At 41.4% G+C, this 12,975-nt stretch overlaps 1 protein-coding gene across 1 annotated transcript in view; it reads left to right on the plus strand.

Moving 5' to 3' along the window:
• SUCLG2 (succinate-CoA ligase GDP-forming subunit beta) overlaps positions 1-12,975 on the plus strand; it is a 330,134-nt gene that overhangs the window by 167,243 nt on the left and 149,916 nt on the right. Inside the window, exons 5-6 of the mRNA XM_066244600.1 lie at positions 907-1,059; positions 3,286-3,375. Coding sequence (XP_066100697.1) covers positions 907-1,059; positions 3,286-3,375 — 243 coding nt within the window. The remainder of the gene's footprint in view (positions 1-906; positions 1,060-3,285; positions 3,376-12,975) is intronic.

Genomic DNA, 12,975 nt, shown 5'->3' on the forward strand with positions numbered 1-12,975 from the left:
AGGCATTCTAACACAAATACTATATTAATACTTGCGTATACAGGGTCATTCCATTGCTATAATGCTGCAGGTGCGTGGAAAAAAGAGTGAAAAGATAGCGGTGCTGTTTCCTGCTCAGGCTGCTGCATAGAGTGGTTAAGGTTGAGCAGAGCCACAGACTCCTGGCTCAGGTAGTGAGTGGGGAGCATGCCCTCCTGTCACTCTTGCCTCCTGCCCAATCATAATCCTGGTATGTGATCACCTCCTCCTAAAGCAAGGGTCAACTTTTCTGATGATCACAAAGGTTCCATGTGGTCTCATGACCATGCTGACTGCTGGGGTCCAGAAGGCATATGTGGGCGGCTGCTTTCACTGTCCCCTTTTTATACTCCTTGTGTCATTTGCATTAATTTTGAACATGCAGAATTATGTTTTCATTTAAAAGAAAATAAAAGTTGAAATACAAATACAGTGAACCAAGTGACAGAAGTACACAAACTCATGAAACATCAGCCACACTGTTAAAAGAATCCTCCAGGAGCCAGACTTGGTTTTGCACCAGAGCAACTTGAAGAAAATCAGTGTGGTAATATAAGTGTACTGTTAATGTCTCCAATGAAAATAACAGCCCTTTCCCTGGGATTTCTCTTAAGTGTCAGGGTTTCCCAAGGAAAAAAGAAAGATTAAAGTGGGAAGATTCCTTGAGGCCAGCCAATACCTGTCACTTGAACATGTTAACAGGATCAATTAAGGTGAAAATGGGCCTGGTGCACCCTGGGAGCAGTGTATGCCGATCTCTGGGAGCCAGTAAACTGGGTTTCGAGAGCCGGAAAATGAAACCCAGTGATTTGTGTAGCAGGTTTGTATATTTCCAAGTGAACATCAGTTTAATGCTGAATTCATTTGACTTTCCTACTAATGTGGTAGGTGATGGTTGCTGAAGCCTTGGACATTTCTCGGGAAACCTACTTTGCGATTCTGATGGACCGGTCCTGCAATGGTCCCGTACTGGTGGGCAGCCCCCAGGGGGGCGTTGACATTGAAGAGGTGGCAGCTTCAAACCCAGAACTTATTTTTAAGGTATGTTTAGCTTTCTGGCTATTCTGTGTTCATTGAAGAAGCTGTTAAATACATAATGTAGAGGCTGAGGCTGGTAGCGATATATTTAATATATTTTTCTTGGAGTTAAGGCATGAAGATGTCAAGTCCTTGTTCTTACAGATCATCAGTTTAAAGTTGGGTAAACTGGAGGTGTCACTATTCAACATCTTTTTCTTGGCTTTTTCCCCACCTTCCCTTCCTTCTTTCCTCCCTCCTGCCTTTTCTTCCTCCTTGTTCCTTTCCATCCAATCTGCCCCAAGAATTAACCGATGGAAGCGGATTATGATATTTCCACTTCTTGTTAACATTATCCATTTAACAATATGGATGATCTAGAAAATCTCCAAGGAGATCCGATGGGACTTAGAGATTGTCTCAATGTCTTTCAACGCTATTGATATAAAATAGAACCTTTCTAAGGTCCAGATTCTTTCTTTCTTTCAATCCTTTCAATCTTTCTCCTTTTATTGCTATTAAGATTAGTGTCTAGCCAAAGATATCTGAGGTCAATTGCTAACTGGGCAGCACATTTTCCAGCGTCTCTAAGCTTTAGTTTTGAATCAGTAAAATGAAAATGGGCTTAATTGTCACCCCATAGAATTATAAAGATTGAATGAAGTGATATGTATAAACTGCTTCCCAACAACCTCAGCTACAGTAAAATAACATAAGGCCTTCTGAAGTGTAATTCCAGTTTTTCTGGGGTTTTAGCATCAAAAGAATACATTAAAATTTTCTAGCAGAAATAGTCATTATTTTATTTAGAAAGTGATTTTGTTTTCCTTTAAAAAGTGAGAAATTTATTTATTGAACCTCTTTGTATAAAGCACGATATTTTGGTGATTGGTTTTAGAATATTTTTTAGCAGTGTTACATATTTAAGTTAACTGCCTTGGAAGTCAAATTGAGACTTACAGGCTGGCTTATTAATGCAGGTTTCCCCACTATTCAAAAGTCAAGCTTTCCTTGGAAACCTTTTGTAAACCGAAATGACAAAGTGAAGAAGCATTTACCTGAGGATGCCTCTTGCTAAGGGATGCACAGAATAAACCGAGATGGAGCACTGATGCTCAGGAACTCGCCTCACAGCTGTGGGGGCTGGACTCGGAGTGGTTCCAAGGGAGGGGCTGGCGGGCTGCTCTCGCTGTGTGCTGTTGCCTCTGTATTGGCTGTGGCGAAACAAATGCTGACCACTATTTTCACTTTTTGCTGTGTTTCGTAAAAGCAATAATCCTCTTTAGATTTAACAGACCAATCAGCAGGGAGGAAATAGAAAAAACTATTAAAAACCTCCCCAAAAATAAAAGTCCAGGCCCAGACGGTTATATTAGTGAATTCTATCAAACATTCAAAGAAGACTTGGTTCCTATTCTACTCAAAGTCTTCCAAAAAATTGAAGAAGAAGAAAAATAGGCAAAAGCAAAGTAGCAGAGTGAACTTTTGAAAAGAGAGGCATATTGGTAACAGCCATTTTACAGGGGTCCTCAAACTTTTTACACAGGGGGCCAGTTCACTGTCCCTCAGACCATTAGAGGGCCGCCACATACAGTGCTCCTCTCACTGACCACCAGTGAAAGAGGTGCCCCTTCTGGAAGTGCAGCAAGGGGCCGGATAAATGGCCTCAGGGGGCTGCATGTGGCCCGTGGGCCGTAGTTTGGGGATGCCTGATTTAAAACAAGCCATTCCATTTGTGAAGAATAGTACATGAAATAATGTATGTCCATGAATACTGCTCAGTATCTGGAGAGAGTGGCACTTTGTAGAGTGAAGGTTTTCACATTTATCATCATCAGTGCAATGTTTAAATCATAAGCTAATATGTAACCTGTGTGACAAGCTCCAAACTTAACAGCAATAGTAAGCCAGAAAACCTTACTTTGGAAGGCTTCCAAAAGATGTCATAAAAATTAACTGACTATTCGTCAGTGCCATCTGTAGAGTAATTAAAATTGAAAACTGGCATCCGATTGTCTTGTCAGCACGCCACCCTGAAGAATTATATAGTGTTTGGAAAGGTTGTTTTATAGATGATCTGTAATTAAAACTTGCCCAACAAGCCGCTGCGGTAGCCCCACTCAGAGATCTCTGGAAAGGTGCCACCCTCTAGTTACTCATTTGCAAATAAATACAAAGCATTTTCTTTTGAGGTTGCATCTTCTCACTTGACTGTCTGAATTTTGTTTATATGATTAACTTTTTAACCAGGAGCAAATAGACATTATTGAAGGGATAAAGGACAGCCAAGCTCAGCGGATGGCAGAAAACCTGGGATTCCTTGGGCCTTTGAAAAACCAGGTACCTATGCTGTTAGAGTCCAGTGTGTCTGACTTGTTTCAGAAAACATTTGAGAACTTGCTGAATTGTCTCTAATGTTTGCGATTACCTGGAAACAAGATAATTTATTATCTTATAAGTATTTTCTTCCAGTTGTTTATGATGAAGAAAATATTTCTTTGGTGTGCCAAAAGCAGATGTTTACAATGTGTGTGTGTAATATATGTTTATATGCCTTAGTGTGTGTGTGTCTCCCGCAGACAAATACACTTTGTTATGTATGTTGGTCTCTTTATCTTTCTCATAGCTTGTAGCTCCAGCCCATAAATTATGAAAGCCAGCATAGTGGTTAGAGGCACAGGCTATAGAGTCAAGCAGGCCTATACTGCTACCCAGCATGTGTGTGGTTCTGCCCATCTGAATGTCAGTTTCATCACTTGTCTAATGGGGATGATGAAGTCCTAACTGAGAGGGTTATTGTGAGGACTGAGCATGATGTGTGAAAGCGCTAATTCAGTACTCCACAGAAGTCAGTTGTTATTAATAGTACACATTACTTACTGTTATTCTTTTGTTGCAAATGGCCATTTGATATGAGTATTAATGGAAAGAAGGTGATATTTCATTGAAAACAGCTTAAAACATGCCAGTTTAGTAATTATATAGCTTGGCTTCAAAGACAGAAACATTGGCCTCTGAGTTACTAACAGAGAGTCTGTCTTGAACATCACAGTCCTTCACTGCCCTTGGCCCAGTCCATGGAGCCAGATTGAATGTGTTCAGAGCCAGCTTCCTTGTGCTGCAGCTAAGTCAGATGAACGTAGTGGCTATTTTTTCCTTTTTTATTACTAAGATGCTGTGTGGATGTGTGTGTGTTTTCCCTCAGGGCTTCAGGATGATTACAGGACATTTTCTTTCATTTAATTGGGCAGTAGTCCTCTAATAAAAGAGTAGGTGTTAAACTTATTTCTTATTTTTGTTACTTTTTCTTTTGATTGATTCTATTTCTGGAAGTTTAAGAATGACAGTAAAGCAAATCATAGAAGAGTACATACAGCATTAGAATATGATTTTAAGTATGTATGTGTTCCAAAAATTTATATGGAACCACAGAAGACCCCAAATAGCCATAGCAATCTTGATAAAGAAGAGCAAAGGTAGAGTAATTACACTATCTGATATCAAACTATACTACAAGGCTATAGTAATCAAAACAGCATGGTACTGGCATAAAAACAGACACGTAGATTAATGGAACAGAATAGAGAGCCCAGAAATAAACTCATGCCTTTATGGCCAATTAATGTTTGACAAAGGAGGCAACAACATACAGCAGGGTAAGATCGTCTATTCAAACAATGGTGTTGGGAAAATGGGACAGGTACGTGCAAAAAATAAAGTGAAAGTAGTCTACAGTCTTACATCATACACATGAACAAATTCAAAATAGATTAAAGACTTAAATGCTATACTTGAAACTAAAAATCTTAGAAGAAAACATAGCAATAAAATCATGGACATTTCTCTTAGCAATATGTTTTTTGATATGTCTCCTCAGGCAAGGGAAATGAAAGAAAAAAAATAAGCAAACAGGACTGCATCAAACTAAAAAATTTTTTCACAGCAAGGGAAACCCATCAACAAAATGAAAAGACAGCCCACTGAATGGGAGAACATACTCACTATTGATACATCTGAAGAGAAGTTAATATCCAAAATTTATAAAGAACTTATATAAGTCAACACTCCCCCAAAACAAACAGTTAAAAGTAGACTAAAGGCCTGAATAGATACTTCATCAAAGAGGGCATACAGATGGCCAATAGACATATGAAAAGATGCAGTCTCTAATCATTAGAGAAATGCAAATTAAGACCACAGTGTTATATCACCTCACACCTGTCAGAATGGCTAACATCAATAAATCAACAAACAACAAGTATAATCAAGTATGTGGAGAAAAGGGAGCCCTCCTGCACTGCTGGTGAGAATGCAGACTGGTGCAGCCACTGTGGAAAACAGTATGGAGATTCCTCAAAAAATTAAAAATGAAACTGCCTTTTGACCCAGCAGTTCCACTTCTGGGGATGTATCTGAAGTAACATGAAATACTGATTGAAAAGAAGATATGCACTCCTATGTTTGTTGCAGCGTTACTTATTATAGCCAAGAATTGAAAGCAGCCCAAGTGTTCATCAGTAGATGAATGAATAAAAAAGCACAATGGAATACTACATGGCCATAAAAAAGAAGGAAATCTTATCCTTTGTGACAGTATGGATAGTTGAAGGTATTAAGCCAAAAACAAACAAACAAACAAGAAAATGCTCATAGATACATGCAACAGATGGTGATGAGCAGAGGAAAGGGGAATAGGGAGGGAGAGGAGGGTCAAGGGAGGAAAATGTTTGACTTTGGGTGGTGAGCACACAGTGCAGTATACAGTGTATTATAGAATTGTGCACCTGAAACCTAAGTAATTTTATTAACCAATGTCGCTCCAGTAAATTCAATAATTTAAAAAAAAATAGAGAGAGCACTTATTTGAAAATGGGAGGAACCGTTCCCTTGGAAAGCTACAGATTTAGGTCAATGGAGATATGTTCATCTGGCACTAAACCTCGAAAGAGTCAGGGTTCAGTGAACAATTCGAATAATTGTTGTTTCCTAGACTGGCAAAGAGATGCCAGGGTGGTGATCTGTTGAAAGAAAGACGCAGGATGATGCCTTATGGCTGGGTCAGGCTACAGTGCTTGGTTTTTTCTCTTGAGAATGAGGCCAGAGTTCTATTATTGATCGACTAAGAGGCTCCTTGTGTAGAGCGGTGGTCCCTGGGAGCCACTTTCACAGCCACTGTGTCCCAGCCCCCCTGTCCTACAGTGTACTGCATGGGTGCTCAGCATCCCTACTTATATTCCCCAAGTCCCTCTGCAGGTCTGTGATGCTCTCAGTCATTTGCCGTCACCTTCGCTGGGTCCTAATGTCCACCACAGCAGGGACGTTTTCAATCTTCTGTTCTGCTGTGTTGCCCAGAACGTGCTTTGCAGATATATGAAGTGCCCAAGAGACAGCTATCATATGCATGAATGAGTTAATAGCACATTTAGGATGTCTACTTAGAAGAGATTCCTCAAGAGGTAGCAGCAGGTAAGGAGCAGGAGAATAAATCTGAAGCCGGCCAACCTGCCGACTACATAGTTCGAAAGCACAGGAGGTGAACATAACAGAGATCTAGAAAAGAAAATAATCGTATTACGTACATCATAAGACACCTCCTCCCCCCCCCCAAAAAAAAAACTATGAGAGAAAATTAAGAGTTCTTTATAGCTACTAAATGTTTTCCTTGCCCAAACACTCCAGGTTTTAGTGAATTACCTATGGAAGGAAGATGAGCATGCAAATTCTCAGGGGTAGCTAATGTCATTATATATTTTTAAATTCTTTTTTAGATTTTATTTATTGATTTTTAGAGAGAGAGAGGAGAGAAGTGGAGAGTATCAACTTATAGTAGGTAGTTGCTTCCCATAGGTGCCTTGACCGGGCAAGCCCAGGGTTTCAAACTGGTGACCTCAGCGTTCCAGGTTGACGCTTTCGCCACTGGGCCACCACAGGTCAGGCAGTCATTATATTTTTTAATTAATCTTTTTTTTTCTTTCATTGCTGACTACATGAAAGGCTTATATCTTCATTTGCTTAGCAAAGTTGGAGGGAGGACTGAGTGGATGCAGCTCCCTGTGCTGGGCCCCAGGCATAAGGACCATGAGGAACAGCCATCGCTTGGGGCTCAGTGGGCAGTAGCGGTCACCCTCCTGGCAGTGCCTACAGGAAGAAGGAGTGTAGAGGGGATCAGGGTGACCTCAGCGGTGGAGGGCTTGTTCATTGCAGGACACTGGCTCTCTTTGTACAGGAGAATGTGGAGTGTGTGGCAGAAAAGCACTGGGAAATTATAGATATGGGGATCTCTGCTTTGCAAGGCTTCTTCAAGCTACAGCAAGTGGTGAATGTTCCAGAAAGCCAGAAGAGGCCCTGGCCGGTTGGCTCAGTGGTAGAGCGTCGGCCTGGTGTGCGGAAGTCCTGGGTTCGATTCGCGGCCAGGGCATACAGAAGAGGCGCCCATTTGCTTCTCCACCTCTCCCCATCTCCTTCCTCTCTGTCTCTCTCTTCCGCTCCTGCAGCCGAGGCTCCATTGGAGCAAAGATGGCCCGGGCACTGGGGATGGCTCCTTGGCCTCTGCCCCAGATGCTAGAGTGGCTCTGGTTGCAACAGAGCAACGCCCCAGATGGGCAGAGCATCGCTCCCTGGTGGGTGTGCCGGGTGGATCCCGTCGGGCACATGCGGGAGTCTGTCTGACTGCCTCCCGTTTCCAGCTTCAGAAAAATACAAAAAAAAAAAAAAGGAAAGAAAGCCAGAAGAGAAGGCACCTGAGAAGGGAAAGCATTGTAAATGGCGATTAAAATTATCGATTACTGATCCTTTGATAAAGACATGGTATCTTAAAGACCTTAGCGATTCAATATGACTTTGAAAGTGTCCCAGTAGAGCCCAAGCTGTACTTTGATCAGGCATCCCTGATTCGACTTCTTGGTGCAGTGAGACACCCCTGCTGCTATATCAGCAGGGCTGACAGCCTCTTCAAGATTACTCTTAAGGCGGCTATGAGGATGCTACTGATCAATGCCGATTCTAACTGCCACCCCACCAGAGGAAAGACACCACTGACCGACACACAAGTTAGTTGCAAGAATCACACAGGCAGTTTATTACTCACAAATCCTTTTGGCGTGCCTGGGTACAGCTTAAGGGGGGCCCGTCGGCATGCTCCTCTCCGCTGTCCTTTGTCAGAGCTCAGAGCGGCATGGAGTCCGTCCACGTTCATATTGGAGTCTGGGTGACTACCACCGCAGCAGGGGGGTCCCTTAGCTTTAGTACCCTTTTCTGGCCAACACCTAACAGGTGTCAATCTACAGCAGGGGTCGGGAACCTTTTTGGCAGGGAGAGCCGTGAACACCACATATTTTAAAAAGTAATTCCGTGAGAACCATACAACAACCCATGTACGTTATACATTATCCAATAAAAATTTGGTGTTGTCCCAGAGGACAGCTGTGATTGGCTCCAGCCACCCTCAACCATGAACAGGAGCAGTATAGGAAATGAATGGATTGTAATACATGAGAATGTTTTATATTTTTAACATTATTTTTTTTATTAAAGATCTGTCTGCGAGCCAGATGCAGCCAACAAAAGAGCCATATCTGGCTCGCGAGCCATAGGTTCCCGACCCCTGATCTACAGGATTATCACCTCAAACCACCTTTTTGGGAGTTCCTTGAAGGAAGCCCTTTTTATGTTAATCTACTGAAATGTCACATCAAGCCACTTTTAAGATATTCTTAGGGAAGCTCCTTGTTTATTTTAATTTACAGAGTTATGACATCAAGCCACTTCTTATCTATGTATAACTTTACACACACACTAACTGGGCCTTGCTCGAAATTCTGAGTCTGTTTATCACATCTGCACCCACTATATTAACTCCTATCCAGATGGCATAACTTTAATTTCCTTAATTAATTTTAATATATCTTAATTACTTTTATATATCTTCCATATTTTTTTATATTTCTATATATTTAATTACTATAACATTATATTACTGCAACAGAAAGTTACTTAATTTTCATCGAGGATGTGGGTTACGCATTTGGAGGAGATAGCCTCGCTAATCAGTAAATATATAAAGTGGTTATCTTGTAAATTTAATTACATCTTTCCTGTGACTCATACCTGTTGTCTCTAAAATGTGATGTAAGTTTTAATAAAAAGTAAATGTCACCCCATATAAAAACTACTAAGTATGTGTTCCTGATGAAAATTCATTTCAGCAAGAATTAGTTGAAAAGACTAAAGCCATGGGAAAGCTAAATATGACTAAAAATTCACAAGTTCCTCAAGTGTGTCTTAGTTAATTTCTGAAAATTAACTAAGTGTACTATTAATTTCTGAAAGAAAATACTGGCATGATGAACTGTCATGTCAGCATGTGCTCCTGGGGTTAAGCTGGTGGAATGATGTGGTGGAACAAGTTTAAAGCCACCCAGCAGTACCTCGGAGTGGTTCCGACCTCTGGCTAGCTTTAGAACCGTATGTGAATGTTGATGATACTAGTTTCTGGAATGCAAGAAAAAATATTTAAAAATTTTAACTTGTTAAAACATTTTTGAAGATACTTGTAAATTGTCACGGTTCCAAGCACATGACCACATTATAACTTTGTCACAACCTTGTTAAGGTTATTGGCATTATTATGAACTGAGGAAGTAGGTTGTAGTCACAAAGTGGCTGATTGTAAGTTACCCAGCAGAATATTTTCTTTGACTAGCATTTAATTTATTTTTCAAATATGAACACATTTAGAAAGCAGGGTTGCTAACCTCAACTTGTCACAGGCTCTTCTATTTCTTATTTTACACCTGGTAAGACTGACACTTCACCTGCCTGGCCCTCGTAGTCAGTGTACCACCTCTGGAGTAAGTCACGTTCTATTTCTAAGGCAGGCTCACTTCCTTGTAGATCTTACAACAAGATTTCCTCATACTTCAGCTCTGCTCAAAACATGTTTATAGTGTGTCTTAGCAAGCAAGAGAGAGAGGGACAGTCTGGGACAGACAGAGAGGAAGGGAGAGAGATGAGAAGCATCAATTCATAGTTGCAGCACCTTAGTTCTTCATTGATTGCTTCTCATGTGTGCCTTGACCAGATTGCTCCAGCTGAGCCAGTGACCCCTTGCTCAATCCAGTGACATTGGGCTCAAACCAACGAACTTAGGCTTCAAGCCAGTGACCTTTGGGCTCAAGCCAGCAACCATGCGGTCATGTATATGATCTCACACTCCAGCTGGTGACCCTGTGCTCAAGCCAGCGACTCCATGCTCAAGTTGGTGAGCCCTCACTCACCCTTGATGAGCCTGCACTCAAGCCAGCAACCTTAGGATTTCGAACCTGGGTCCTCAGTGTCCCAGGTCGATTTTCTACCCGCTGTGCCATGACCTGGTCAGGTTATAGTTTATCTTTGTACAAGAATAAACTATTATAATAGCAAATGCCCCCCAACACACAAATACTATGTTAATGTATGATATAACTACCATGGCAATAATTAACAGAAAATTTAGGCTTCATTCTAAGTTAGATTGATGTAGGCTTAAGAAGTTTTGAAGCAACCCAGGTGACCATTATCAAATGTATAAACAGAATGTGGAGTATACATGAAACGGAAGGTTGTTTATCCTTATAAAGAGGAGATTCTGACATGTATTGACTGAGGCTGAGCCTTGAGGGCATTGTGCCAAGTGAAATTAGCCAATCATGAAAAGACATATAGATATGATTTCATTTACCTGTGTTATCTGAGAGTCAGATTCATAATGATAGAAAGTAGACTGGTGGTTGTCAGGCACTGAGAGAGGAAGAATGGGGAGTTATTACTCAAGGGTATAGAGTTTCAGTTTTGCTTGCTGAAAAGGTTCTGCAGCTTGGGTGCACAAAAATGTCAATATTCTTGACACTGCTGGACTGAAAACTTAAAGTGGTTGAAATCGTGAATTTTAAAATATGTATATTAAAAGAAAAAATTTTTAAGTAACTGGGATAAGATCATATATTTAGGCACCCAGAAGTTATTTCTATTCTGTAGTTTCTCATTATTAGTCATTACTTGAAGCAATATATATTTTTTTAATTTTTCTGAAGCTGGAAACGGGGAGGCAGTCAGACAGACTCCCGCATGCACCCGACCGGGATCCATCCGGCACGCCCACCAGGGGGCGATGCTCTGCCCATCCTGGGCGTTGCTCTGTCGCGACCAGAGTCACTCTAGTGCCTGGGGCAGAGGCCACGGAGCCATCCCCAGCGCCCGGGCCATCTTTTGCTCCAATGGAGCCTCAGCTGCGGGAGGGGAAGAAAGAGACAGAGGGGAAAGAGAGGGGGAGGGGTGGAGAAGCAGATGGGCGCCTCTTCTGAGTGTCCTGGCCTGGAATCGAACCCAGGACTTCTGCACGCCAGGCCAACGCTCTACCACTGAGCCAACCGGCCAGGGCCTGAAGCAATATTTTTTGAATGTTGCCCCTGTACAGAGGCTGAGTAGTGGGTGCAGTAATATCCAGAGTAAACAGCGTGTGTCTCTTGTGAAGCTCGCTTTGCAAGCATATTGGTGACTTAGAAAGCCCTTACAAGTATAATCAGTGTGTTACTGATCAGCTTTACACTGTAACTCAAAATCTGTTTGGATTAAAAGGAAATTAGGCATTAAATAAAGCAAAATTTAAAGAGTATTAACACTTGAAGTGGGACCAAATTTTTTAAAGTCTGACACAAAGTCAGAAGCTATAAAAGAGAAGAGTGACATTATTATATTATCAAATTTCCATGTGGCAGAAGTAACAAAAACATGGGCAAAAGATTAGAGGAGAAAAGTATTTGCAATTAAAATGACATAATGAGCCTGACCAGGTGGTAGCCCAGTGGTTAGAGTGTCAGACTGGAATGCAGTGGACCCAGGTTCAAAACCGTGAGGTCACCAGCTTGAGCACGGGGTCGCTGGCTTGAGCATGGGATCGTAGACATGACACCATGGTCGCTGGCTTGAGCCCAAAGGTCGCTGGCTTGAGCAGGGGTCACTTGCTCTGCTGTAGCTATAGCGCTCCCCCCCCCCAGTGAAAGCACATATGAGAAAGCAGTCAATGAACAACTAAGCTGCAACAAAGGATGGATGCTTCTCATCTCTCTCCCTTCCTGTCTGTCTGTCCCTCTCCCTGACTCTGTCTCTGTCAAACACACAAAAATCAACATAATGACTTAATTTCCTTTCTATAAAAATATCTCATAAATTAATAAGTAGAAGACTAAAATCTCAACAGAAAAATGGGCAGAATTCACAGAAAATAAAATAAAACTGTGTCTTAACCTCATAGAATCAGTCTGAAATTCATTCCTTCATAAGAGTAATTTAAAATTAAAACTACATATGAAATATGCGTTTTCACCTGGCACACTGGCAAAGACCCAGATAGCTGATGGTTGTGATCAAAGCAACACTCTGTATGGACCTGGTTTGCAGGAGAGGGAATTAATGGAAGCTAATTATTAAGAACAATTTATCATATTTTATTATCAAAATGCCCACATCCCTCTTATTCCACTCCTGAGAAGTTATCCTGGGTTTGATCACCTGTATGGGGTACATACATAGGCAAGGCAGTATTTGAAGGAATGACAAACTATTGGGAACTAAGTTACCATTATTGAAGATATGGGTTACATAAGTTATATGATCCATCCATACAATAAGATCTTATACAGCCATTTAAAAGAATATCACTCTATTTGTGTTGCTGATGAAGGCTCTTTAAAATCTACTAAGTAAAGAAAGAAGGTGTAGAACCAAATTTGTTTTTAATGAAGATGAGTGAAGAATAGGCATGCTTGCATGTGCATGGGGTATCTCAATGTAGCATTTGCTGGTAAGGTGGCTGCTGCAGGAGCTGAGGTGGGAGCAGCTACCCAGGGGGTCCTTGCAAGGCTCAGGGGGACACCCTGGTATGCTTGGGAATTTTGTGTCACG

This window comes from Saccopteryx bilineata, chromosome 10 (genome assembly GCF_036850765.1).
Source record: "Saccopteryx bilineata isolate mSacBil1 chromosome 10, mSacBil1_pri_phased_curated, whole genome shotgun sequence".
Taxonomy (NCBI): domain Eukaryota; kingdom Metazoa; phylum Chordata; class Mammalia; order Chiroptera; family Emballonuridae; genus Saccopteryx; species Saccopteryx bilineata.